Source organism: Trachurus trachurus, assembly GCF_905171665.1.
Source record: "Trachurus trachurus genome assembly, chromosome: 10".
NCBI lineage: Eukaryota > Metazoa > Chordata > Actinopteri > Carangiformes > Carangidae > Trachurus > Trachurus trachurus.
Window position 1 is genome coordinate 9,436,946 of NC_139894.1, and position 24,838 is coordinate 9,461,783.

Below are 24,838 nucleotides of genomic sequence, written 5' to 3' on the forward strand. Positions count from 1 at the left end.
CTCTTTCTCAGAGAGATTTAACATAGTATGATGTAATACTTCTGTTTAAAATGAAAATAACTAGAGCTGGTTTTCCAATGATTGAATAGAGTCTGTACTATTCAGTTAAAGATGCACAGATCTATGCTAAACTAAAGGAACAACCATCATAAAATGTCCAAATAAGGAGTCAGGACACTATAAGACCCCATAGGACAAGACGGGTGACGTGGCTTCCCCCGGCTTTCCACTCTTATTAGCATGTATTTATTATTTATTGTTTCTGAAAAGCTGACTCCACCTCTGCCTCTCTGTAGGTGTTAGACTGGGCTGATATCTGGTGACTGTGAAGGTCACAGCATCTGATTCACGCAATTTTTATTCCAGTGACACATTATGTTCTGTGGGGAGAGGCCTTTGCTTATTATTTAGGCTAAATCTCCACTCATTAGCATCTCTGTCAACTGTCCTGTTCTTACACTCAAAAGAACAGGTCATCATTTCTGATCAATTATGTTTAGATATTTAAAACCATGATCTAACTTGTCTCAACAGAGAGGTCAGGGTGATACAGACCATAACTATTCCAACTATAATGGCTGTGCTGTAAGTGACCACTTACTCTGTGCTTTCTAAGCTTTTTGATGTACTATGTATCATGAGCAGCTAAACCAAAGTGTGACATTTCACTCTAAAATTGCTTCATTGAGATTATTTTACTTTGTGAAAAATCATCTTAATTTTGCAGCAGAAATGTGCAGAAAGTGGTAGTTTGTTGTATCTGAATCATAATTTAGAATTAATTTTGTCATTGCACAGTAGCACAACGAGATTAAAAGCTAAAACCTTAAAGTGCAACGACATAGAAACAAGACAGACAACAAACAATCATTCAGTTATTCAACAGTTATGTATGATCCTGAGTATGCATTTGAATAAAGTGACAGTGCAAGTGCATTGATGGCTAGCAGGGTAAAATATAAGAGAATATGTATAAAAATAAAAGTAAATACATAAGAAATATGTATACAATGATATAACAATAGGGTGTCAGTTCATATTTACATTAAGTATTGTAATGGCTTTGGGATAAAAGCTGTTTTTCAGTCTGTTTGTTTTGGTCTTGATGCACCTGAGAAGTTTGAATAACATCAAAGTCTTTTGATAAAGTACATGTCTGCCCAGCACTGTTGTATCTCTAAATAGCGACCTCTAGTGGTCAAATGTTATATTGCTGAGGATGTAAACAGCCAAGCAGAGCAGCTATTAGTGAGGGCAATGTCAGTAGAGAGGGTAAATACTGACCCCAGTTTGCATTCACTGATCTAAACTTTGACACCAAAGTAAAATGAACCGATGCAGAGCTTTTTGGAAAAAATCCAACAATTTTTTGTCTGGATTGTTAAAAATGTCCTGTTTTGGTCTTTCTAACCTTTTGAGTGCAGATTTTACACGTTGCAGAGACAAACAACCCGCCACAGTTAAACCACATCCCTCCTTCAGCCCCTTCTGCAATTGTGGATTCTGACCTTCAATCAAACTCACTCCTCCGTGTCCGCTTGCCGTCCTCCGTCTCAGTCACTGTGTCTGAAGTAGACATGGCTTTCATCATCGTTTCTCACAGGCTGACAGATTTATGTACACACTAAGACGATCTACTGGACTGTGTTAGTCGCAGTCTGCACGCCAGCAGGAGCAGGAGCGGGAGCAGCGGTGGCGGCAGCGTTCCTGATGTTATCTGATGTAGCTCCCCGTCACGTCATTCTGCCCGGGCTCTCTGTCAGACGAGTGTCAGCACGGAGCGCTGTTACTGGACGGGCTGACATGGATAGAGTCGTTGTCGAGGGACCGTGTTTTATTGCCTGTCAGGTGCAGAACTGCAGCAACAGATGTTTGCTACGTGAAATATATAGTCAATCATTTTTACGCTTAATATTTAATGTTTTATGTTGAATAGAGAGTGTAAAGGACTTAACTTTCCTGTAATTTGATAAGACAGGAGCATAGATAAAATAAACTAAATAACAATAACTGCAGTAACTTGAACCACAGAGCTCTTTCCAAGGGTTTTCAGGTTCAGAGAGTCACAAGATACAGTAAATCTGATGGGACATGAGATGATTAAAAGGTCGAGACAGAGAGACAGATGTCTTTGCTACGCTGATCATTGTTGATTTTCCACCAATTAAGCTTTTATCTAATGAAACACTTGATCATTTTTCCACACCAGGCCTCTAATAAATGAAACACGCTGTGAAGGAAGAGTCACGCTGCAGCAGCAGTAGTAGTGGACAACTTTAAGTAGACAATGTTTCCCTTTGTGGTCACAAGCCAAATTGTGTTGGAATTTGCAGACTGGGATCAGTTTAGAGCATTTTAGAAAGACAAAGCCACAGCTGTCTGTTTTCTAAAACCTGTAAAATCTACTGTGTATAACTGTATATGGAAGAAAAAAATAACCAGGCAAACAAGGCGAAGGGCCGATTCAAACAGTGGAGACGCAGCCAGCAGACGGTGTTATGTTTATGTGTTTGCGCAGAATCACTGAAAACATTTTCGTCCACAAAGGCGCCGATTTCTTCTGATCTCACTTCTCCAGTCGTTGCGTTGACCCTGCTCCCACCTCAGCACAGACTACACAAAACAGCTTCACATAATGAACCCCTCCAGGTGTTTTTTTCGGTGCGGCGTTGGAAACCATCATGCGGTCTCGTGGAGCCTCGCGGAGCCCGGGCGTCTCTCTGTCGTCCTGTTGGCGTTCAACTGATCCTGGTGCGAGCAGATGACTCATTTCCACAGTCTAAACAGTGCAAATTGTGTGTGTGAGCGCACACACGCTTGTTCGAGTTTTTTTGTACGCGGATGCATGTGTGCGCGCGTGCGTGTGTGCGTGTTTGGTTTGTGCCACATCCGGACACACTGTTTACAAGCCTCTCTAAACAGGGGAAGCCCACTGGAACAAAAAGAGCCAGTAAAATTGATTATGCAGAATAATAAACACACAACTCTGCGCTGCGTCTGCTTGAAAGCTTTTAGCTTGAGCCTGTTATTTGACTGAGAAAGCTCAGGCTCGATATTTAGCATCCACTTCTCTATCTTAGACTAAACGGCTTAAATGATTTACTCGGTTAAATGTGAAAAGTGATTTGCTTAGTGAAAAAATCCCACCCCCAAACCTAAATACTCAGTACTTGAGTGTTTTTAAACCAAACCCATTGATCTTCCTGGGCCGACAGGACGCAGGAAACAAGTTACTCCGCTGAGGAGGAGGAGGGGAAAAAAAACGGCGGCAAAAATGAGCTGTGTTTTGTGTGTTTGACATAAATTATGCTGTGCAAGACTAAATGGGCCAAACAGTGCTAAATGCTCGCTGATGTTTACAGCCTGGCCTTGCCTTATAAAGTGCTTTTCCCAACTCATCTGTCCTTTTAAAGACACTTCAGGAATTTCAGGACGGGTCACATAAATATCAGTCGGATCAGCATGTGAAGTTTATTTGAGGCCTCTGTTTATAAAATCCGGAAATGTGCTGCTTGTACTCCTTAACCCCGGCACTTACCTTTACCCAGTGACAGCTGTGTGTGTGCGTCTTTGTGTGTGTGTGTGTGTATGCCTGCACACATTTTCCGCATGTTTGGAGTGTGTGAGCACGTGTGTTTGTCTTTGTCATCGCTGTGTGTTTGTGTGCGCGCACTTTTAAGAGCACATATTATTGCGGTGTTTCAGCTCCGGGAACAGATGTTGGGTATTGTAAATACAGGTGCAAAAGAAGTGCTCCGGAAGCCCCGGCGAGTAATGAAAACGTTCCTGTGGTTTTGTAATGGTGTAATGCCCAAAGTATTTCACAATTCATCTGAGGACAGAGCCGCTGGAGAACTGCTGCAGCTCCGGCGGCTCGAGGGAGTTTGGTGCAGGGGAGAGAAAAAAAAGCACAACATTAATGCAAAACACAGCCCTGGGTTCTTTCCTGTTGAAATGTGAAGGTGCTGACGGACTTCTTTTGACACAACTTCCTGGTTTCTGAGGGTGATGAGCTGTTGTGTCTTGACACTGAAGTTCTGTGAGTTTTACCTTTTTTTGAAGTCCCGTACTGGAACTTAACCCCCACTTCCTGACTCATTTTTTCACCTCATCACTGGAAGTTAAAGGTCCCATATTGTGTAAAGTGAGAAGTCCATGTCTTTTTTTGATCATACAGCAGCTCCAGGCTCCATAATTGATACTGTGAATGTATCAAAGCTTCAGGCCGCAGAGAAATCCACACAGTCTGTTTTCAGAAACTGAGCCTTATAAGGAGCTGTTGGCACTTCTGTGACTTTGTGATGTCACAACAAAGCCCAGCCCACCTGAATCCACCATCCAACCTTGTAGCATTTAGTGTTATTTTTATTGATTACTTAGAAAACAGTCAATCAGATCCTAGCACTTTAACAACACATAGGTTTTTTAACTTATTTATTCTATTTATTGCGAATGTTGCACAGAGGAACATTGATATGTTACCTTCTTTGTGTGCCTTGTCTTTGTATCTGTTGCTGCTGTGACACCGTGAATTTCCCCCTCAGGGATCAATAAAGTTCTATTCTATTCTATTCTATTCTATTCTATTCTATTCTATTCTATTCTCAATCAATCAAAAGTTCAAGTTACTTCAACTTACAATGACACCGCAAGTATCTTTCACTTCCAATGTTTTGTATTTAGAGGTTTGATTCTCTAGTAGAAGGAGCCAGTTTGGTGTGAGGGTCAGCGGATGTGACCCCTGAGGAGAAGGCCTTGATTCAGTGGCGGTGGTGGTGGTGGTGGTGGGGGTCTCTTGTGAACCCACATAATTAAGACCATCCTCGTTGGAAAAACCACAAATGACCGATCTCCTCCATGCTCCCTGGTCAGTTCCAGTTCTTCCTCTTCTTCCATCCATACCTAGTTTGGATACGAGTGTGATGTTTTGCAAATGTGCATTCTTGTACATTTAGGGGGCCCTCAATTCCCTCTAGATCGCTGGTGAATTCGAAGCATTTTGGAAAGACAGAGTGCAAAGAAAGAGAGAGAGAAAGAAAGAAAGAGGAAAATGAGTCCACATAAGGTTCAGATTAAATTGTGTTGTGTTGCCTCTTTTTTTTTTTTTTTTCCTCCTCCCTTCCCATCGGATGTTTTCATAACTAAACCAAATGTGTGCTCGGAGTCAGCCAAGAGCAGTCAGGAGAGAGAGAATCCCTCAGGCAAAATGTTAAAGTCACGTCGTTGAATCAAGTTTCCGCTGCCCTCCGGGTGTCCATGCTGGACTCGGAGATCTGCGGCTTATGAACCTCCATTCCCCTCTGGTCGGGGGCCGTTTTTTTTTTTTTTTTTTTCTCTCTCTCTCTCTGCAAAGCTTTTCATTACCGCTGGCAATGTGTTAGAGTCACTCCAGACAGATTCGGATGATTCTTACTGAAACATTTATTAAACATTTGTCAGCTGCGTTTCTTCAGCACCACCATTGACTCGACCCTTTAAAGCAGCAGCCTGTCTGTGCTTTAGGTGCTGAATTGAGACATGGCAATAACGTTTTCAGCAGAAATAAAGTGAGGTTTTACAAAATGATCGTGGAAAAAGCAAAATGAAGCAGCATATCTCAATCTCGTAGAAGTCGAACAGCATGTAGACATGCAAAACCTTTGAGTTTTAAAGGGATAGTTCAACATTTTGGCAAATTGGCCCATTGCCATAATCCCTATAGTCATAGCAGTAGGTTCGTTACCTTTATTTGTCGGTGCAAGCTATTTTTAGAATGGCGGAGCAGAGCCGCAAGCTGCTCAGAGCTACGCTACGGAGGCTAATGGGAATTATTGGTTTCTCTCATCAAACTCATAAAATACACAATCCAACAACTCCAAAATGCTCTCATGCACACATTGTGACCTGAACATTCACCACGCTATGAGATAATAACAGAACGTTACGAGACTGAGTTGGTTTCGAGGTAAATACAGAGACTGCTTGCTGAAAAACTGCCCCTGAAGGCAACACAAATCAGCGGTTTTGCATGAATTTACCTCTAAAACAACTTTGTTGGATTGGAGTTGTTGGATTGTGTATTTGATGAGTTTGATGAGGGAAACCAAGAAATCACATTAGCCTCCGTAGCGTAGCTCTGAGCAGCTCACGGCTCTGCTCCGCCGTTCTAAAAACAGCTTGCACTGACAATTAAAGGTAACAAACCTACTCCTAAGACTATAGGGATTATGGCAATGGGCCAATTTGCCAAAATGTTGAACTATCCCTTTAAGGTATTTTTGAGCAAGTGGTTTTAGTTTTTTTTCCCTTTTTAATCAAACAATCTGTACAAAGTGTCCTTTTATGTCTTAAAACGAGATCTAAACACAGCAGTTTTTATTCTCAGCAGTGAAGGAGGTTGCGGCCTCCACCTTCACAGGGCAGGCAGCTGATGGTTTGGGGTTTAGTGCAGATGGTGTTGTGGCTGGTGCTCCTCATCTCCCTCCTCACCCCAGCTTCCTTCCACATCCTGTCCTGTCTTGCCTCGTCGTCCCCTTCCACTCTCAGACCAGATGTTTTTGTGCAGCCCTAAGCAGCAGCAGCAGCTCCTCCGGTCTGAAGTATTAACGCAGACGAAGAGCCGAAGCGGCGGCCAGGTGGAACGATCGAGGATGGTTGGTCCTCTGGGGGATGGAGAGCGAGAAGGAGGGAGGGTGGGTGGGAGGGTGGGTGGACGGGGGGGGATAGAGAGCAAAAGAGCGAAAGAAAGACATCATACACCGGGGAGCCGGGACTGGGGAACACATTGACCTCGGCTTGGCGTGCTCACAGAGAGCAAACCTGCTTGCATTAATTGTGCTGCTCCCTCTCCTCCTCTTCTCTTCTCTTCCTCTCTGTCTGTCTCTCTCTCCGTCTGTCTGTCTGTCTGTCTGTCTGTCCCTCGCCTCGTCGGACTGGTCCTGGAAAATATAAACAGGATGCAGTCTTGTCTGATCGTAAATCCCCTCTCGTCTGCACCCTGGCCCCCAGCCCTGGACCACGTCCGTTCCCCTCCAGCCCTTAGCCACCCCAACTCCCTGCCCCACATCCCCGCCCCCCCTTTTTTTTTTTTAGCTCAGAAGAGGAAGCCAATAGTTTATGTGTATGTGTGTGCGTCTGTGTGTGATGTGTGCACATGTGCATCGGGAACGGTTTGTGCGTCTAATGTACTGTTACCCAACTCCGGGCTTGGAAAACGTGGGTTGTGGGTTGGTTTTGTAACTACTAATCATTGCCCACATTTAGCATGTAATTCACTCGGAGAGGACCTGTCTTCCCACCTGCAGGGGTTAAATCTGCACAGCTGGATGCAAGCTGATGTACACATGGCGTTTTTCTTGCCTTTTTCCTTTCCCATCAGTTTTTTTCCCAGATGATCGCTGGCAATATTGCAACCAGACCTACAGTAAAGTGCCTGCAGAAAGTGAATGAGTCGGGTGAAATTACAAAAAAAAAAAAAAAAAATTACACAAAAAGGGTTCCTGTGCACTTGACCGACACTCTGAGTAACGTTTACAGATTTGTGTGATGGTTGAAATATTCAGATTTAACTATTCTGGCTTAGTGCAGAACAGAAATCTGACAGAACGTCAACCATTGGCCTCCGCTTTCCTAGTTTTTTTTTCTCAGCAGTGGTCAGCAGCTAGCTAACCCCTGGAAAATTGGGTCATTGAGAAAACACAGCACTAAATTCACATAACACTCAATCTTTAACTACAGTTTCACAACCTGTAAATGATGCACACAGTTGGATTTTAAGGTCAGTTCAGTTATTTTGTGTTCATCCAAATCTGGAGACTTGTATCTCTGACTTTTTTTTTCTCCGCCACCAATTATCTCCTGACGCAGTTGCTCATCTTTTCTACTGATGAGTCAGAGATTATTGTAACAATGCTCCAGCTGTCACACTGTGCAACTGTTATTAACATGATACAGGAAGAGCATGCCTGTTTGACAAGCTTTCCTGTAAATGAATGAAATCTTTTTTTTTTCTTTTTCTTTTTTTTGGTGTGTGTGTGCTGATGCCCTCTTCTTTACAAGTGTGTGTTGCACTGTAAGTCTGCACTCATTCATCACCTCGGCATATTGCAGAGCTGTCTGTGCCCAGACTGTGTCTCCCCCAGATCAATCTGCAGTGCTTTCTCTCTCTCTCTCTCTCTCTTTTTTTTTTTTACAAGGCTCAACAAAGGCTCATTCTTGATATTGACACGTCAGTGTTTGTTTTGCTGTCGTCTTTTGGTTCCAGTGCAGGAGTCTCTGGAGCTGCGGGTATTCAAACCCTAAGCGCTTCAATTACACTTCCCTTCCCTTCGGCCTACTCTCCTTTCTCCAAAATAATGCAGGCCCAATTATTTTCACCGTCAAAAGGGGAATTAGCGTTCATTTTGAGATTTGCATTTGCTAGGCGTGTATCATCACAGCGTGTACAAACCTGAATGTTTTCAGTACAAAGTTGGACTGAGTGCATGTGGGTTTGGAATCAAAAACCCTCAAGCCACAATGACACTAACGCTGCTTCTTTAGGCAAACAAACACCACTTTTATATCCTTTTTATGGCCCAGCTCACAGGCCTTTATATTGTCTATATGATTCACCTTTTCTGTTGTAGCATCTGAGCCCCAATCTCTTTTTTTTATGGGACAACTGGTACTTTTTTTTTACTTTTTTTTGTTTTTTTATAAACTTTGCCGAAGACTGATGACTCCTTTCCATCTCTTTAAACCATGTTTTTCTGGAGTGTAACTTTTGTTCCATGCTGCAGACGGATCAGGATTCATTGTATATATATTTTCCTTTTTTACTTTGTCAATTTATTTTCCTCTCTGGTCCGGGGAGACACATCTAACATGTGTAAATCCACTTTCTACAGGTTTGCATGCACTGAGGCGAGCGCTGGGAGGGCCCCACCGGCTGTCAGACCAGCAGCTGATGGGGACAGTGACCGTCACTGTGCAGGACCTCCAGTGGGCCATGTCCGTGGTGAAGCCCAGCGCCATGAGGGAGGTTGCCATCGACGTCCCCAAGGTACCGTGAACTCTTCAGTGCTGTTGTTAATTTGTTCATGCAAACACATTATCTCTCTCTGTTTTTAGACCAGTAGCAAAGCCAGACACCTAACTTTGTTTTCAAACTCGATAAACATTACAAAATGCCTTTCCCTTGGTTTAACAATGTTGGAGTTTTGGTGCTACCTTATTACATGAATGAAGCTGTAAACAAGTAGCAGCATGCAGCTTTTTTGTTTGAACAATCAGCAGTGTTACGCACGGCAAACTTTGCCCCAATACTTCCAGGACCATTGTACAGTATTACCCCCAGGAAAGGGACTTGGCAACAGGATCTATGTCAGAAGAGCTGCATTTAGTCCTGGTTGAAATGCTGGTAAGGTTCCCTGGGTTCCTGAAATGGTTCCTGCAGTGGAAACAGGCCGTAAATGTGAATGAAGGGCTGTCTGCAGTTAGTGTTCAAGGAGCAAAAGAAAAGACATAAAATTGGAAAATTGATGCTTTCCAGGCCCAGAAAATGACAGATAGAGTTCCTCCATCTTGCCAAAGTTTGTCTGTGTTTCTTATTAAGTCAGCCAAGAGGAGAGTAAGAAATGCAGCTGGTCAAAAAAGAAGTAAGTAAACAAGTCAGAAAAGTTTATTAGCACCTTTTTCTCGAAGAGACATCATTAAGAGGATTGCGATAAAAAGTTATGATTTAAGAGTCATTAGCCGGTGCAGATCATCAGTTGCTCTTGGCCAAAGCAACAGTTTAGACAATTACAAAAGCGTGAAATATGCAAAAAATGACAATAATTAAAAATGCATACAACAAAAGATGCAAAACTCATGCTCAAAAAGAGTGAGTGAGGTTAAGAAGCCAAACACACAGGCTGCAGTCCCTGTTCAGACGACCTAAAACCTGCAATAGCCGATAAAACATCCAAATTTAATGGGGAGACCATGTAAAGAAATCAAGATTTATGTTACATAAGACTTTTTGAGGACTCCTACAACAGTTTTTTTGGCCCCACAAGTGACCAATACAGAAGATGTCCAGGGAAGGACAGAGGAAAAGACATAAAAGAGAGAAAAAACAAAAAGAACATTTGGTTTTGCTTCAGCTGGAGCTCAGAGCTTCATGTCATGGACGAGTCAGGAAAAAAAAAAAAAAAATCATGCCAAGGGGTGAAAAAAAAAATCATTAAGAGACACATGGACTGTGGAGACCCTCCCCTCACACGCCTGCCGAGTTTATAGCATCATCTTTAATGACACAATCTGTATTGGATCCTGTGCTCGTAATCAGCATTCGTTGTGTCTCGGCTGCATTCAACCTCGCCGTGGCCCCGGGAGGAGGAAGCAGACTGGTTTACATCACGCACGTCTTTGCTTCATTTAATGCACAAGACAAATTTATAACCCAAACACTTATCACCACAAGAAAGACGAAAAGTTCATCAGCAGCAGAAGCAAAAGCAGCCATGCACCCCCTCCTCCTGCACCCCTACCCCCCCACACCCTTTAATGTACATTCAGAAAATCCCTTAACTACGCTTTGGACCACTGACCACTGAATCACCAGCACTTAAAGGAAGGCTGGGGAAGAGTGGAAATGACCCTGTGGCCATTTTACCCTCCGCTGCAATGAAGATGAATCACTCTGCTCTCAGCGAACGGAGGGAGACAGAGGGAGGGAGGGAAGGAGGGAGGGAAGGAGGGAGGGAGGGATGAGAGGACAGTGGTGAGACTCCAGGATGTTTTGGAGTTTGCATGTGCAAGACATAACGGACAGGAAGAGGGCTAACATCATCCTCCACCGGTAATTGAAAGCAGATCGGGTCGCTGACGGTTCCTGCCAGCAACCAAAAAAAGAGAAAAAGGAGAAGGAGAAAAAAGAAAAAAAGGAAGAAGAAGGAACGTCCTTCCTATCCACGTTATATTTACATGTAAATAAATTCAGTTCAATCTTAATCCTTTGTTTTGTGACAAGGCATTCTTCCTCTTTTTGACTTTCTCTTTTTTTTTTAAACAATCATCTTCCTCCCTGCAGTCTGGCTTTAATATTATCATTTGGCAGCTCTATAACAAGCCCATTTATTCTTCCTTTTAAACCTACTCCACGTCTCCCCTGAGTTTTCTTTTTTTTTTTAAGTCTGAGAAGTCCCCCGCACCCTCCTCTCAACCCCCATCAAAGGGCCCGAGCCTGAGAGGCCCCTTGTAAAGTTCAGAAAACAACAGTAAAAGATAATAACTGAGTCTCGTACAAAAAGGAAGGGAAGGAAAAAGAAGAAGAAGAAGAGGAACGTGGGGAAAAACACAGCACGACCAAGTGTGAGTCAAAACATTGCCTTCTAATTCCACTAAAATAAAAGCACCTTTCAATTAATGACTCTCTGTATTGTCATTTCTTACAATGACTCCATTAAGTCTGCAGAGCTTGTGCCAGAAAGAGGGCGGACGATGAGACTTCACAGTGTTGCGCTGCTGCACATCTGCGTCCTCGCAGCAGAGAAGCAGAGTGATTTGTATTCAGGCGACGAGCAGGTCGGAGGATGTTGTCAGTAAACTGGAAAGCTGGAGGCCTTTAAATCCCCGACGCCACTAAATCTGGTTCAGATAGCAGAATGAGACTGCGCGTCTTTCTAGGCATCGTCTGCCCCCCGGGTGTGTGAGTGAGTGTGTGTGTGTGTGTGTGTGTTGGGGTTTGTTTACTGCTCTATATGATGTTATATACCATGAAATGATAGGAATCCGTCTGCTGCGTCGTCGACCACATAAAGACGAGGTGTCATGTCACAAATCATAGAGATGTTTACTAGAGTGTGGTAGAACACACACACACACAGAGCATGTGACGGCCTGTTACACACATTAGGAAGTACATGATCGTTAAGTCTGTTGCTGTAGCCTGTTGATAGAAGACGATCATTAACCTATAAAAGCTTTAGCTTAAAGGGATAGTTCAACATTTTGGCAAATTGGCCCATTGCCATAATCGCTATAGTCTTAGCAGTAGGTTCGTTACCTTTAATTGTCGGTGCAAGCTATTTTTAGAACGGCGGAGCAGAGCCGCGAGCTGCTCAGAGCTACGCTACGAAGGCTAATGGGATTTCTTGGTTTTCCTCATCAAAAACACAATCCAACAACTCGCTATGAGATAATAACAGAACGTTATGAGACAGAGTTGTTCTAGAGGTAAATTCATGCAAAACCGCTGATGCACGTTGCCTTCAGGGGCAGTTTTTCAGCAAGTAGTCTCTGTATTTGCCTCGAAAACAACTCCGTCTCATAACGTTGTGTTATTATCTCATAGCGTGGTGAATGTTCAGGTCACAATTTGTCCGCCAGAGCGTTTTGGAGTTGTTGGATTGTGTATTTGATGAGTTTGATGAGTGAAACCAAGAAATCCCATGAGCCTCTGTAGCGTAGCTCTGAGCAGCTCACGGCTCTGCTCCACAGCTCCCACCAACAATTAAAGGTAACGAACCTACTGCTATGACTATAGGGATTATGGCAATGGGCCATTTGCCAAAATGTTGAACTATCCCTTTAAACCAGTTTCCCTCTTTCGCTGACAGAAACTCGAGTTCATATTAAGTGCACATTATTATTTATTATATTCAGTTAAACTGTTTACTTAAAGTGATTCAGCTACAAGCAGAGACACTTTTCAGTGTTGTTTTGTGTTGTGCGTTCAAGGAAACTCCAGCTTCTGTTCATTGCTGCAACAGCAGCCACTCTAAACAAAGGAATTACATTGATGTCGTCCTGTTGTCTGTGTTTACTTAAGATCCGTCCTCTGCCATGTTTACAACTTAAAGCACAACAGTTTCCAACTCGCTGAGTGTCCTTGAATGCACCGGCGACCATGGGAGTGAATGGAGATTCAAATATGAGTTCAGTCTGATTATTAATAATGAAAACAGTCTCCTAAACACATCACAAGTTTGTAGATTTATAGTCATCGACGAGACCGTCTCAGCTTAAGGTCCACTTACTAAATCTCTTGTTCTAGAGCTTTCAGCTGTCATAACACTGTCTTCATCAGCGAATAGAGTTTGCTCAGTTGTTAAGAGGCTGTAGATACTCAAACATCTTGAGCCCTGACTTCTGGTTGATCTTGGCGTCTCTCTTTTGGCGAAGACCACGTGGTATGGTTAAGAGTCAGGAATAAGTGTGGCCCTTTCGAGAAACAGGGGACTTGAACTTTCTGGGAAAACACAAAATCTGCAGCAGTGACGAAATGCCGCACTCATCGTAGCTGGTAAATAATAACTTCCGCTCCCGCCCTTTGATCTTGCTCACCATAATTGATATCTCATGTACTCTGCGCTCGCTGAGTAACGCCACAGCCGATGTTGTCGGCGGTGATGCATCGCGCTGAGGAAGTGATGAGACCATTTTGTGGAATATTATGCGTTTTCTGATGTCAATGATTTCAGCAGCCTGAACCAGAAGCTTCTGTTGGCGTCAGAATAAAAGTTGGAGACAAAATTACGAAACCAGTTTAACTTCAGACACAAAACCTCTTTGTCTCCTCTGTCTCTGTCCTTCTTGCTTTTCCGTATGTCTTCATTTATCTCTTCGCCCATCTTCTCCTGCTCACCTGTTTCCTCCATCTCTCCGTCTATAAGCCTGTTTTACTGTTGCTTTTATCTCGCTCCACTCCTTTATTTCATTTCATTCCTCTCTGGGCCTTCAAATGAGCGTTCTGGTTCGCTTGCCTGCTTCCGGCCTATCTCCTCATCTCTGCAACACTCCTCTTTCTTCCTCCCCTCCTCCTCCTCCTCCTCCTCCTCCATCCCCTCCCTTCCCCTCCATCTGTCCTTTCCCCTCTCTCGCTCGGCGCTGTCCATAAATTGTTCGGTATTTACAGTATGTGGCCAGACGCCAGGTTTCCATTAGGTGCTTCGTACCCCGGAGACGGCGCCGGTGGCCTGGGATGTGTTACCTCTGGATGGAGAGCAGAGGGAGGGAGAGGAGGGAGGGAGAGGAGGGAGGGAGGGGGAGGTGGGGGTGGGTGAGCATGCAAAAAGGGAGGAAGTCAGAAAGAGGGGAAAGGAGAGAAGCAAGGAGCTGTATTTAAAGGAGAGAGAGCGAGAGATGGTATGATAGAGGGTTTAAATGAGAGGAAGGGAGATAAGACGGATAAGAAACAGATACGGAGGAAATATATTGTAGGAAGGAAGATGAACATTTACATGCACTTACTGGAAGTAACTGGTGACTGTTGGCTCTCTGCACTGACCTGAATAAGACTGTGACTAAGGATTAATTTGATCGACCCTCTTGAGTGATCATTTAGTCTATAAAATATCAGAAAAGGATGAGAACGAGTTCACATCACAAAGACCCAGAGCCCGTGGTGACATCTTTGTTTTTTGTCCGATCAACAGTCACATCCTCAGGTTTCACAACCTGGAAGGAACCACAACGTTTTGACATCTTTATTCAATAAACAGCTTCAGTCAAGATTGATTGGGGATTTTTTCCCCCATCAACCAAGTAATTGATTGATCACCAAATCAGTGATCTGGGCTTGAGAGAAACCTGGTTTTACCCAGTTACATTTCTTCTTAAGAACCTTTTCCGGTCTATGATGGACCTGAAGACATGAGGTGTAGAAAGACTTTAGACATTCAAATATAATCATATATTCTCATATTACAAGTAAATTATTTAAAAGTTTGATCAAAACTGAAACCGACACTTGAAGGAGAACTGTCCTGATTAAGCATTGCACTCATATATAACGGACTGGTTTAAACAAATAGGATCAAAATGGATGCCGAAGAACCAGAACATGTTTTAATCACATCAAATGTGGTGCTATAGGGCTGACCGATTAATCTTATTTTCATCATTAGCTTAATGTCAACGGGCACGATGAACACATTGCAAAAGGTTTCCGGAAATGCGATGAGTACGTTTTATTTACAGGGGTCATGCCTTCACACTGATAAACCTCATACCTGTAACCTAAGCTACACTGCTAGACGTAAAGTGACAACAACAATTGCGGACTCCCTCTTTTGTTCAACATCGGCATATGTGTACTGGCACGACTTATCGTGTTCAGTGTGGCAGTGTTACAGCGCCATTACAGGCCTGGTGGATGTACTACAGCTTATTGAGTCGTTTTCAGAAAGACATAGCAGGAGGAACTGTGTGGTTAATATTCACACCTGAACATTTGCTTATGTATCGCAAGTCATATCGTAATATCGCAATATTGAACAGTGTCATCGCACATTGAACATTTTGCTGCCTACTTTGCCCCACAAAGCAATCCAGTTGGCAACAGTTTGGTTGAAAATTAGGTATCAGCTAACGTAGCTTTGAGTTGCTAGCTTGAAGCTGCAGAGGTCGAGTAAACACATCTGTCAAACTCCAAACCAACACAAAACCAGTTAAGTCATGAAGTAATCCGACACACTTTTTCATTTTACAGTAACCAGACGGCGACATGGTGCAACTTCCTGCGTAACCTCATTTCTACCAGTAACCTGGTTTCTTATGTAAATGTAATCAAGAGAAGCTATATAGATGAATAAAGACAGATAGAAATGTAGACACGTAGACAAAGAAGAGAGACGGGGAAGGAACAGAGGTATGGAGGGATTAGAGCTGAAGAAGTGAGAATGGGAGGGAGGAGAGGCTTGGTGATGAAGAAGGAGACAGGAAGGATGAGAGAGAGGGATTTGGACGAGAGTTTCTCCTTATCTGCTTTATCTCCTCCGGTTGTTCACTGCCGGACTCGCTCTCTCCCCACCACCACCACCACCTCCTTCCCTCCTTCCCTTCTTCCCTCCCTCCCTCCTTCCATCTGTCAGACAGACAGCTATTGGCCGACTCCCTCTGTTGTTGCTCACTCCGTCCAGAGTCTCCCTGATTCAACCCGAGCCCCCACTTCCTCCATCTCCTTCCAAATATGCTTTTATATTTCACTCCTCTCCTCTGCTCTCCCGACTCGACCCCTCGTCGTCGTCATCATCATCACCATCATCATCATCCTCATCGTCTGCAAGAACTCGCCGTTCTCTCCAACTCACCCGGGCGGTCAGGGAGTTGAAAAGCTACATGAGCACACCAGTGACATCAGCGCGCAATCAGAGTTTGTTTGGTCTGTTGCATTTATTGTTGGCGACGTGTTTGTGTTCAAGCTGCCACAGATTACTTGGACCGGCGTTATTAGACTGATGGTGATCATTTATTAGAGCCTCCACTCAATTTGCCAAATTGTATCTCATACACAACACAGTGCATTTAGGTTCATTCCCATGTCACCATGTGATTGATTAATACCATTCATTGATTTGATTTGATTTGGGGGCGGCTCGGTGGATCGGTGGCTAGTCTGTCTGTTTGCATCCCATAATCCAAACACATATAGTTCAGGTTAATTGGGGACTTATAGGTGTGAATGGTTGGATGTGATAAACAGGTGACATATCCGGGTTGTACCCCGCCTTCACCCAATGGCGTCGCCTTCTTCTGCTTCTACAAATACTGTTTACTTCTTCTTTGTCTGACCCAACTCCTTTCTTCTCTTTCCACTTCTTCTACCTCATCCTTTTCCTCTCATTCTTTATATTTACTTCTTTCTTTCTGTTTATTTAATCTCTTATCACTATTTATTATTATTTCTATGCTCTTGAACTTGTCAAAGTGCGGTGTCAAAGCATGATAAATGTCCCTGGGGAACAGTTAAGACTCGTCGCTTGAGTTGAGCAGCTTCACTCAAATATATTGATGTGAAATTGGCCTGAAAAGCTCCTTAAGGTTAAATCAACAGATACTAGATGCCAAAAGCCTTATGCTGCTTTTATATAACAATGCCAGGGATTACGAGATGTTGATTTATTTATGTATTTGGAAAAAAACCTGATGTTCAAATTATCTTTATTGAGCACTTCATTTTGTGCATTTTTACCATCTTACCACTCAGTACAAATGTATTAAAAAACATTACGTCCTCCAAAACTTTATTAAAACACCAAACTTCACTTGTCTCCCGCTTCCAGGTCCGCTGGTCGGACGTCGGTGGGATGGAGGAGGTGAAGCTGAAGCTGAAGCAGGCCGTGGAGTGGCCTCTCAAACACCCCGAGGCCTTCACCCGCATGGGCATCCAACCACCTAAAGGAGTCCTGCTGTACGGGCCCCCGGGCTGCTCCAAGACCATGATCGCCAAGGCTGTAGCCAATGAAAGTGGGCTGAACTTTCTGGCTATTAAAGTGAGTTTTCATCACTGAGTCATAACTCCAGTGGTATCGTTTATTTTCTTTGTCTAGACATGATTTTTTGAATGATTATTTGGATCTTTGCGTCAGCGGATGATGAATTCTAATCAAAGATGGTAAAAAAAAAGTTATAGAGTGTTGTTTTTCTCCAACTTTTATACATAAATATGAACAAATAATGTTTTACAGGTGTAGCTCCTCATATCATATTCTGGATTGAATGATCTGGCAAAAAAAAAAAAAAGTCCACACATGACTCAGTGAACAAAAACCAGAATAAGAGAATGGAGCTCAGCCAAGAACTCACTCAAAAGTTATTGCAAGTTTAGTGATAGCCAACATGTTTTGAGCAAGTTTTTTAGAAGTGATGCCATTAGCCTGATGATTGATGATGTGTTGATTCAGTTTCATCCCAGAGTAAAGTGCTGCAGTTGTGCAATTTGTACTGCCATCTTTTTTTCTTTTTTTTCTTATAGAATAATAACCATAGAGCCAAAAAGACACAGCTTCATATAAGGGCAGAAGAAGTCGAAACATACAGATTATGTTGTAGTTCAGCCTCTCAGTTTGACGCTATTTAACCAGATCAGAGGAAATTATCCACAAACAAATAACATCAAGTTTGGTTTCATGTGGGCAAAGCAAGAATGTCAGTCGGGTGTAAAACTCTGGTTTACATTTAACACAGATGTTTTTTCCTCATTCCTGCTCTCTACAATGTTTCTATGACCAATATTTAACCAACAGCACATTGGTTAAAAAGCCATCCACCCTCACAGCCTCACTATACACCTTCCTACATACAGTACAGCACTCTTTACTTCCTGTGTTGTTACCCCCGTTGGTTGGCGCTGGGTTACATCGGTCCATTAGGGACGTGAATCCTCGGATACCGACCTGGGTTGAAAGATGTTTCCTTGATGACCCGAAGGCGGCCCGACTGCCCAACTTCCTCTGCAGAGAGCTTCTTTGTCTGACCTCCGACCCCGTGTTTGTCCCCTCTCATTCATCACCCCGATCGCCCCCCACCACTGCTGTCGCCCCATCGCCTCCACCCATCAAGGCCCCGGGTTGACGGAGATTGATTGATCAGCTCGTTGAATTGTTGATCAGTGGGTGAATATTTGGAAAAACACAGTTGCCATGATGTGAGACAACGGGCTCCGACAGAAGCTCTCAACCCAGGGGCATTAAAACCATCAGCAAATACTTTGTTTGTTGTTTTTAGCAGTAAAATGCTGCGGTTTTTCACTGGAACAACTTATTTTCTTCAACCCCGGCTACTTAACTCTTTGAAATCTTGATTTTGCTGTCGTTCACAGCAGCTTTAGTCTGTGCAGCTTTTGATTTTGGAGCCGAAATCCTTTGAAAAAACACCTCATGTATAGAAAAAAGTATAAATTTGAATAAATGCATTAGAATATTTTCAGAGGTGACCAATAAAATTAACTGCTTTTGAATTAATCACTTTATTTACCAGTTGAGCTCCTGCTTTCACGGATGGGCAGTGGATGAAATTTAAAATGTTTCACTTTACGTGAGACGTTATCGTTGTTGAGTTGTGTATTGTGTTTGACACAAAGGTGTTAAAAGAGAGCTGTACAACAGCAGGTTTGCAGTCATCAGGAAGAGTATCTGTGCTCTGTGAAAAGACTAAAAAACATCCTGTCCCTCCGGCTGAAAGCTGCTCTCCAGCATCTGCAATAACAGTATCAGGTTTTTCCAGTGCGGCGGTTGCTTTGACATAGATATGTTATCCAGATTTAAATGTGGATACTTTAAAGCTCAGCCTGTTTCCTCTGTGTGAAAAAGCCCTATTATCATCTTGTCATTTTCAGTTTCCTCCCACTGCAGCCACTGAAACACACTCACATCCGCACATGGATACGCACGCACGCAAACACACACATGCGGGGCTCGTATCTCTACAGTGTCAATGGTTTTCAAACTCACCATGTCCAACCTTTGACTCTGCTACAGAGAGAGGGAACCTGGGATTAATGAGTCAACCTCCACACTTACTGCAGGAGACAAAAGGGCTGGGAGTTAAGTGTCTTCTCCTCCGTCGGCCCGGAGGTGTTGAAAGGGTGGATTGCTGGGGAGGAAGTTCTTCTGAGGGTTGAGTGGATGTTTATCTGCTCCTGAGCTGAAGGGGAGAGAAGAAGGAGGGAAAGTTAAAAGAGGACGAGGATATAGGAGCTTCAGCCGGTCAGACGCACAAGTGTTGGAGGCAGACGGCTAAATCTGAAAAATGCAGTCAGAAGGAGTGACTTTCCGATGAGTTGGAGATATTTCCTGTCCTTAGTAAAACACCAAACATGGCCGAGTGTTAATTTTTTGTCACAGAACAACACAATCAACTCAGATTAAAGCCGAACTCACAGTTAAGTTCTTGTCATTGACACTTTTCTTCGTCAGATACTTAAATTAACCCCTATAATGACCCCTAACCGCTACCTTGTGACCAATAACATAATAGACACTAGACTAGACTCACAAAAGTCCAAATGTACACAAATGAATCACTATAGGCGCTGTGTTATCAGTTGTTAGGGCATGACATTTCATTTGACGATTAATTGCCAAACAAATAATTACGAGTAACAATTTAATTGTCTATTTTTTGATCATTTTATTAAGTATAAGCCTAAACATGGTTTAATAATACACATACACCTTATGAAGAAGAAGAAGAGCCATTTATTGGCTTTGCAACTAAATCCATGATGCTAAAGTCAATAGATGCTAATTGAGATGTGGTCATCAAATATTAGAAATTAAGCTCCTCGAGATGAACAGCTCTCTTTGTCCACTCATCTGTCATTAAACCATTGAAGACGAAGGGGGGTGCAGCCTGATGATGTTATTAAAAGAGGACCATTCAAACCACAAACTGTGGAAAACAATGAGGAAACAGTGATGTAAATATGATATTTCTGTTTCATCCAGCTGTTTTTATACAGATGAAAAGTGATCACGATCAGGCGATTTTGTAATAATTGTGACAGACCTAGCTGTTACCATTTGATCCTATCTGTTCGTCAGGTGTCAATGTTTTGAAAAATCTTTATTTTTATTGTTCCACATTACGGAAAATGAATCATCCAACCATTTTCTAAAAGCTCAAATCAGTTTAGTGTGGATGGTAGATGAGAATGGAGGAAGTACAAGTAACTTGTAAATACACAATTAAAGTCGTATCAGTGGTATTACATGTAATTATAAGAGCAGTAAGCCTGGCTGTATTCTCCCAGTGAGATAAAATAGAACTTGTTTGCAAACACTGTTGAATCGCCGCCCAACAGAGTCGAGTTCTCCTTAAGCCGGAGGAGTTTCAGAGGATGAAACCACTGGAGATAAAAACCCTGAAAAGTGGAAATGCACTAAATCACTTGTGGACATTTACAGGGGACAGAGTATTTGGAGTGTTTTTGAAGTTGGCAGTGTAACAAGTCTTTACAGGAAAAAGCAGCTTGATCCAGTGTTTTTAGTCACAAAAGTGTCTTTTTTCTTTTTCTTTTTTTTTGCTTTTTGAGAACTCACTAAAGGTCGGATTTAGACGACAGAGTAGAAATAGCAGCGGTAATTACACTGTAACAGCAGCGGCAGCAGCAGCAGCCCTGTTGTACTGGCAGTGGTAGCAATCATGGTGATGTTGCGATCATACAATCACACAGTGGGAAGTGTCTTCATGTGCCAGGTGAACCACAGACGTCACACACAAACATACACACTGTAGCAGCACAGTGCAATTACACCACACACACACAGCCTGTGGTCCTCCTTGACATTTTCACACTGCGTTATCACCGTTTCAGTGTGTTCAGAAGACGCCACATGGTTTCAAACATTGTTAAATCTCAGTTTAAACCAAATGAATCACAAATGCAGCTCCACCAGCATGTGATATTGGGCGATGGTGCTGGTGTTTTAGTGTTGTTGTTTTCTTGTCTTTTTTTGTTGTTGTTGTTTTTTTTCTTTTTTTTACACCAAGGACCCCTAAACTAACACAAATTAGACCACGGACCCCAATTGACCCTTCGCCAACTCCTCCCACAAACGGCTATTGTCCAATCCTACGTTAGCAACCGTAACTATAGGCCTGGCAAGCTTTCCGCAGTGAGTCATTACGTTTGCTTTTGTGGACACATTTTGAGACTAGGACGAAAAACATTTGTTTGTAGAGAAGGATGTTGTTGTTGCTGCTGCTACTACGGCGGCGGCGGCAGCAGCAATATAGAGATGTTCAGATACGAGCAGACTTTTTTTTTCGACTTGAGCAAGTGTAAATATGGGGATAACCATATGTTCACCTCCGAAATGACAGCTGTACTTTTAGGGCTTTTACCTGGGCTTTTAGGCGAGTGATCCTCCAGGCAGGGACTGCTTTCACTGACTGATACAGCGGTGGGAGAGAAAAAAACAGCAGCGAAAGCTGTATGTGGTTCACAATCGCCCAAAAACTTGCAGTTTGACAACGTTTCATGACCAGTGAGATGACCTAAGTCTTCGTGGGTTGATAGACGGTAAAATGACCAGCCCTTACTGCTGCTCTGTACATTGTCCAGTCGTGTCGTTGAACAGATGTTTTATCCTCCTGCGCGAGTCACGTCACTGAAAACTCTGAATGATCTTTGTGACTTCTTCTCTCTATTATCTCAGAACAGTTTATCCAGAAATTTGCTGATATTTCCTTTGAAATCGATACCAAATACTGCCAGGAGCATGGCTGGGAGTGAAAGCTTGCCCGCCGTAGCAACAGTAACCAAGGGGGCGGGGCTTACGCGAAGGGTCAATTGGATAAATATTGAAGCAAACACCAGAAATACACAAATATTTGTTCTGAGACTGAATAATGTTACTTTTTTAGTCAATATACATTCAAATTAGGGCCAATGGCATGAATTTTTGAAAATATTGCAGAAAAAATTATGGAAAGTTAAATAATAATTTTAAAAAAAGTGGTAAAAAATTCCACAAAAAACTTTAAAAATTCTACAAAAAATGGTAACATTTCAAGAAAAAATTGGGGACCCCCTTGAACCCTCTCAAGGACCCCTGGGGGTCCCTGGACTCCACTTTGAGAACCACTGTTTTACATCACAAAATGATTGTGCAGTTAAATATGTCTAATTACAGACCCAATAAATACCATTCAAAACTTTGCTTTTCAGGGGCCGGAGTTACTCAGCAAGTATGTGGGGGAGTCTGAAAGAGCCGTGAGAGAGGTAAGCACATTAAACTTCCCCCTTTACTTGATTATCACAGTCAACATGGTTCACAATAGTGTGTTTTTAAAGCCGTCCTCACACTGACGGACAGTTATGCAAGCTGAGATTCTTTCCCAGTGACTTTATCCTCACTGCATATTTATAGTTGTTGACATAATGAACGGATGACCCGCATACAGTACGATGCAGCGTATGACATTAATGAGTGCTGTATTTCCTGTGTATGTTTGTGCGCACTTCTGGCTCAGAGTGATTCATCATCGTTCCTGTTTAAGGATTTGTCCTGTTTCTCCCCCCCTCTCCCTCCTCCTCCTCCTCCTCCTCCTCTGCCCTATTGTTGCTGACGCTGGCTGCAGGTGTTTCGGAAGGCGAGGGCCGTCGCTCCCTCCATCGTTTTCTTTGATGAGATCGATGCTCTTGCCAGCGAGAGAGGAAGGTACAGTACACCATGTTCTCTTTTATTTTTGTTTTTTTTCCTAAACACTACAGAAAGATGCCTGGAATTAAAAATAATAATAATGTTGCAGCAGAAGTTCCCTCCCACGTGATGAACGTTGCATTTCCTCCCTCATAGTTATTTGGTTATTTGGGTGATTGTCCACTGTTCGCCACTGCTGCTGTCCAGTGTTGATTATTTTCAGTGCTGTGGTCATTCATTGTGCAGCGATGATGACAAATGCACAGTCATCGCCGCTGCGGTCTGCTTTAATTCACCGGCCACAGCCTTGTGTGTCATGCCCCCCCCCACACACACACACACACACACGTCTTCAACAAAGATTCACTTTATGAATGGACGGAGCAAACATCCCAGAGAAGTCTGCATGGCTGCGCTATCAAAGCCAGCCACTCGGTTCCCATGGTGTCCTCTTGGACGTTTGCGGCTTTTCACTGCTGGCGAACACAGAACGCAGTCTTGTCTGCAGGCGCTTTAGTGGGATGGCACTGGGAACATCTGTGGCTTAAAGGAAAGAGGACGAGGGGGTGAGGGGGGGACAGAGGACACAGATCAGAGTCACACAAACACTTCATTGTGCCCTTCCACGGCAGATGGAGAAGGCCAAATATGCAGCCTGCTTCCTGGTAAACCAGTCGATGAAACTAAATGTTGTAGGAAGGAGCACAGAGAGGCCAACGGGCCGGCGCTACAGCTCTTCTAACGTGGGCCCTCGGTCGATCTCTGTCTGAGACATAACACATGTTGACATCTGGATTCTTGTTAATCCTGAAAAACAATATCATACATATGAATATCTAACGTTTTATCTACTATTCCAGCTTATTGATTCATACTAGAACCACTAACAAAGTGATTTTGTGAATTCCTTTTCCAATAAATCAAACTCAGCTTCCAGTTTGTACTGGAAATACTGTATGTATTAGGCCTGGGTGAAAAAAAACAGGATATTTTGATGGTAATATGAGTCAGTTTCACTTGGAGTGGTCATTCTTGGCGATCTCTGCACCAATCAATCATGACGGTCCATTAGGACACATTCAAAAAGGATATTGCGCTCTGCCATAATAATGTATAATATCCCAATTAAGTGCTCCACCCGCATTTATATTTAATTCTTCACCTTGTAGGATAATACGTTTACAATAGATTCACATCACAAGTGCAGGTTTCTGCAGCGAATGCTCTGCACTGACTAATCGTTATGAAATCATGTTTCCAGAATCAAATCATGTCGAGAAAGGAAATATAACCATTGTTGTAATGAATTGCATATTTTAAGAATTAAACTGAATTGCTGGGAAGTCGGTAATTTCTGCATCCGTTCCAACTTTCCAGTTCTCGCTCTCGGTTCCAGCGTCTTGTTTCTGTTTTACAGGAACAGGATGTTTTGTAATAAGAGCACCGCTCCTCTTCTCCTCCATCTTTATTTTCTCACAGTTTTTTTTATACCTTTATGTCTCATTCACTTAAATCCTTCCCAAACGACCGGGGCCGGGGATCAGCCAGGGGTTCGTTGAGTGGACAGCGCCGTGTGAGCGTGCATTTCCCAGAGAAAGGCTGGACTTTGATGTTCAGTGCAGTCTAGACTCGTTTCCAATGAGCTCTGAGTACGACTGTATTTCAGCCTGTCTTCATCAATCAGTTGTTTTGCCAGTGCGGACGTCAACTTCGCTCTGTTTGTTTAATTTGGGGAATGCACTTTTGCGAGAGCCGACGCTGCCGACTCTCCGCCCGGCGGTGGGAGTTTGTCAGCTCGCTGTGATGAACGTGGGGCTGGACCTGTGCCTCCAGGCCACTCGCCATTTAAAAAAGGAAAAGAAGGGGGGGGAAAAATGCACTTAGCGCTGATCTATAAAGGATATTTATTGGTCTTCACTTCCTGCCATGTTTAATCAATGAAGTGGCTCACTCAGAATTCAAAA

At 43.1% G+C, this 24,838-nt stretch overlaps 1 protein-coding gene across 1 annotated transcript in view; it reads left to right on the top strand.

Moving 5' to 3' along the window:
• Positions 1–24,838, top strand: part of afg2a (AFG2 AAA ATPase homolog A) — a 125,805-nt gene that overhangs the window by 11,666 nt on the left and 89,301 nt on the right. The window contains exons 11-14 of the mRNA XM_083980445.1: positions 8,868–9,022; positions 17,010–17,219; positions 22,400–22,453; positions 22,813–22,892. Of these exons, the coding sequence (XP_083836571.1) occupies positions 8,868–9,022; positions 17,010–17,219; positions 22,400–22,453; positions 22,813–22,892 (499 nt within the window). The remainder of the gene's footprint in view (positions 1–8,867; positions 9,023–17,009; positions 17,220–22,399; positions 22,454–22,812; positions 22,893–24,838) is intronic.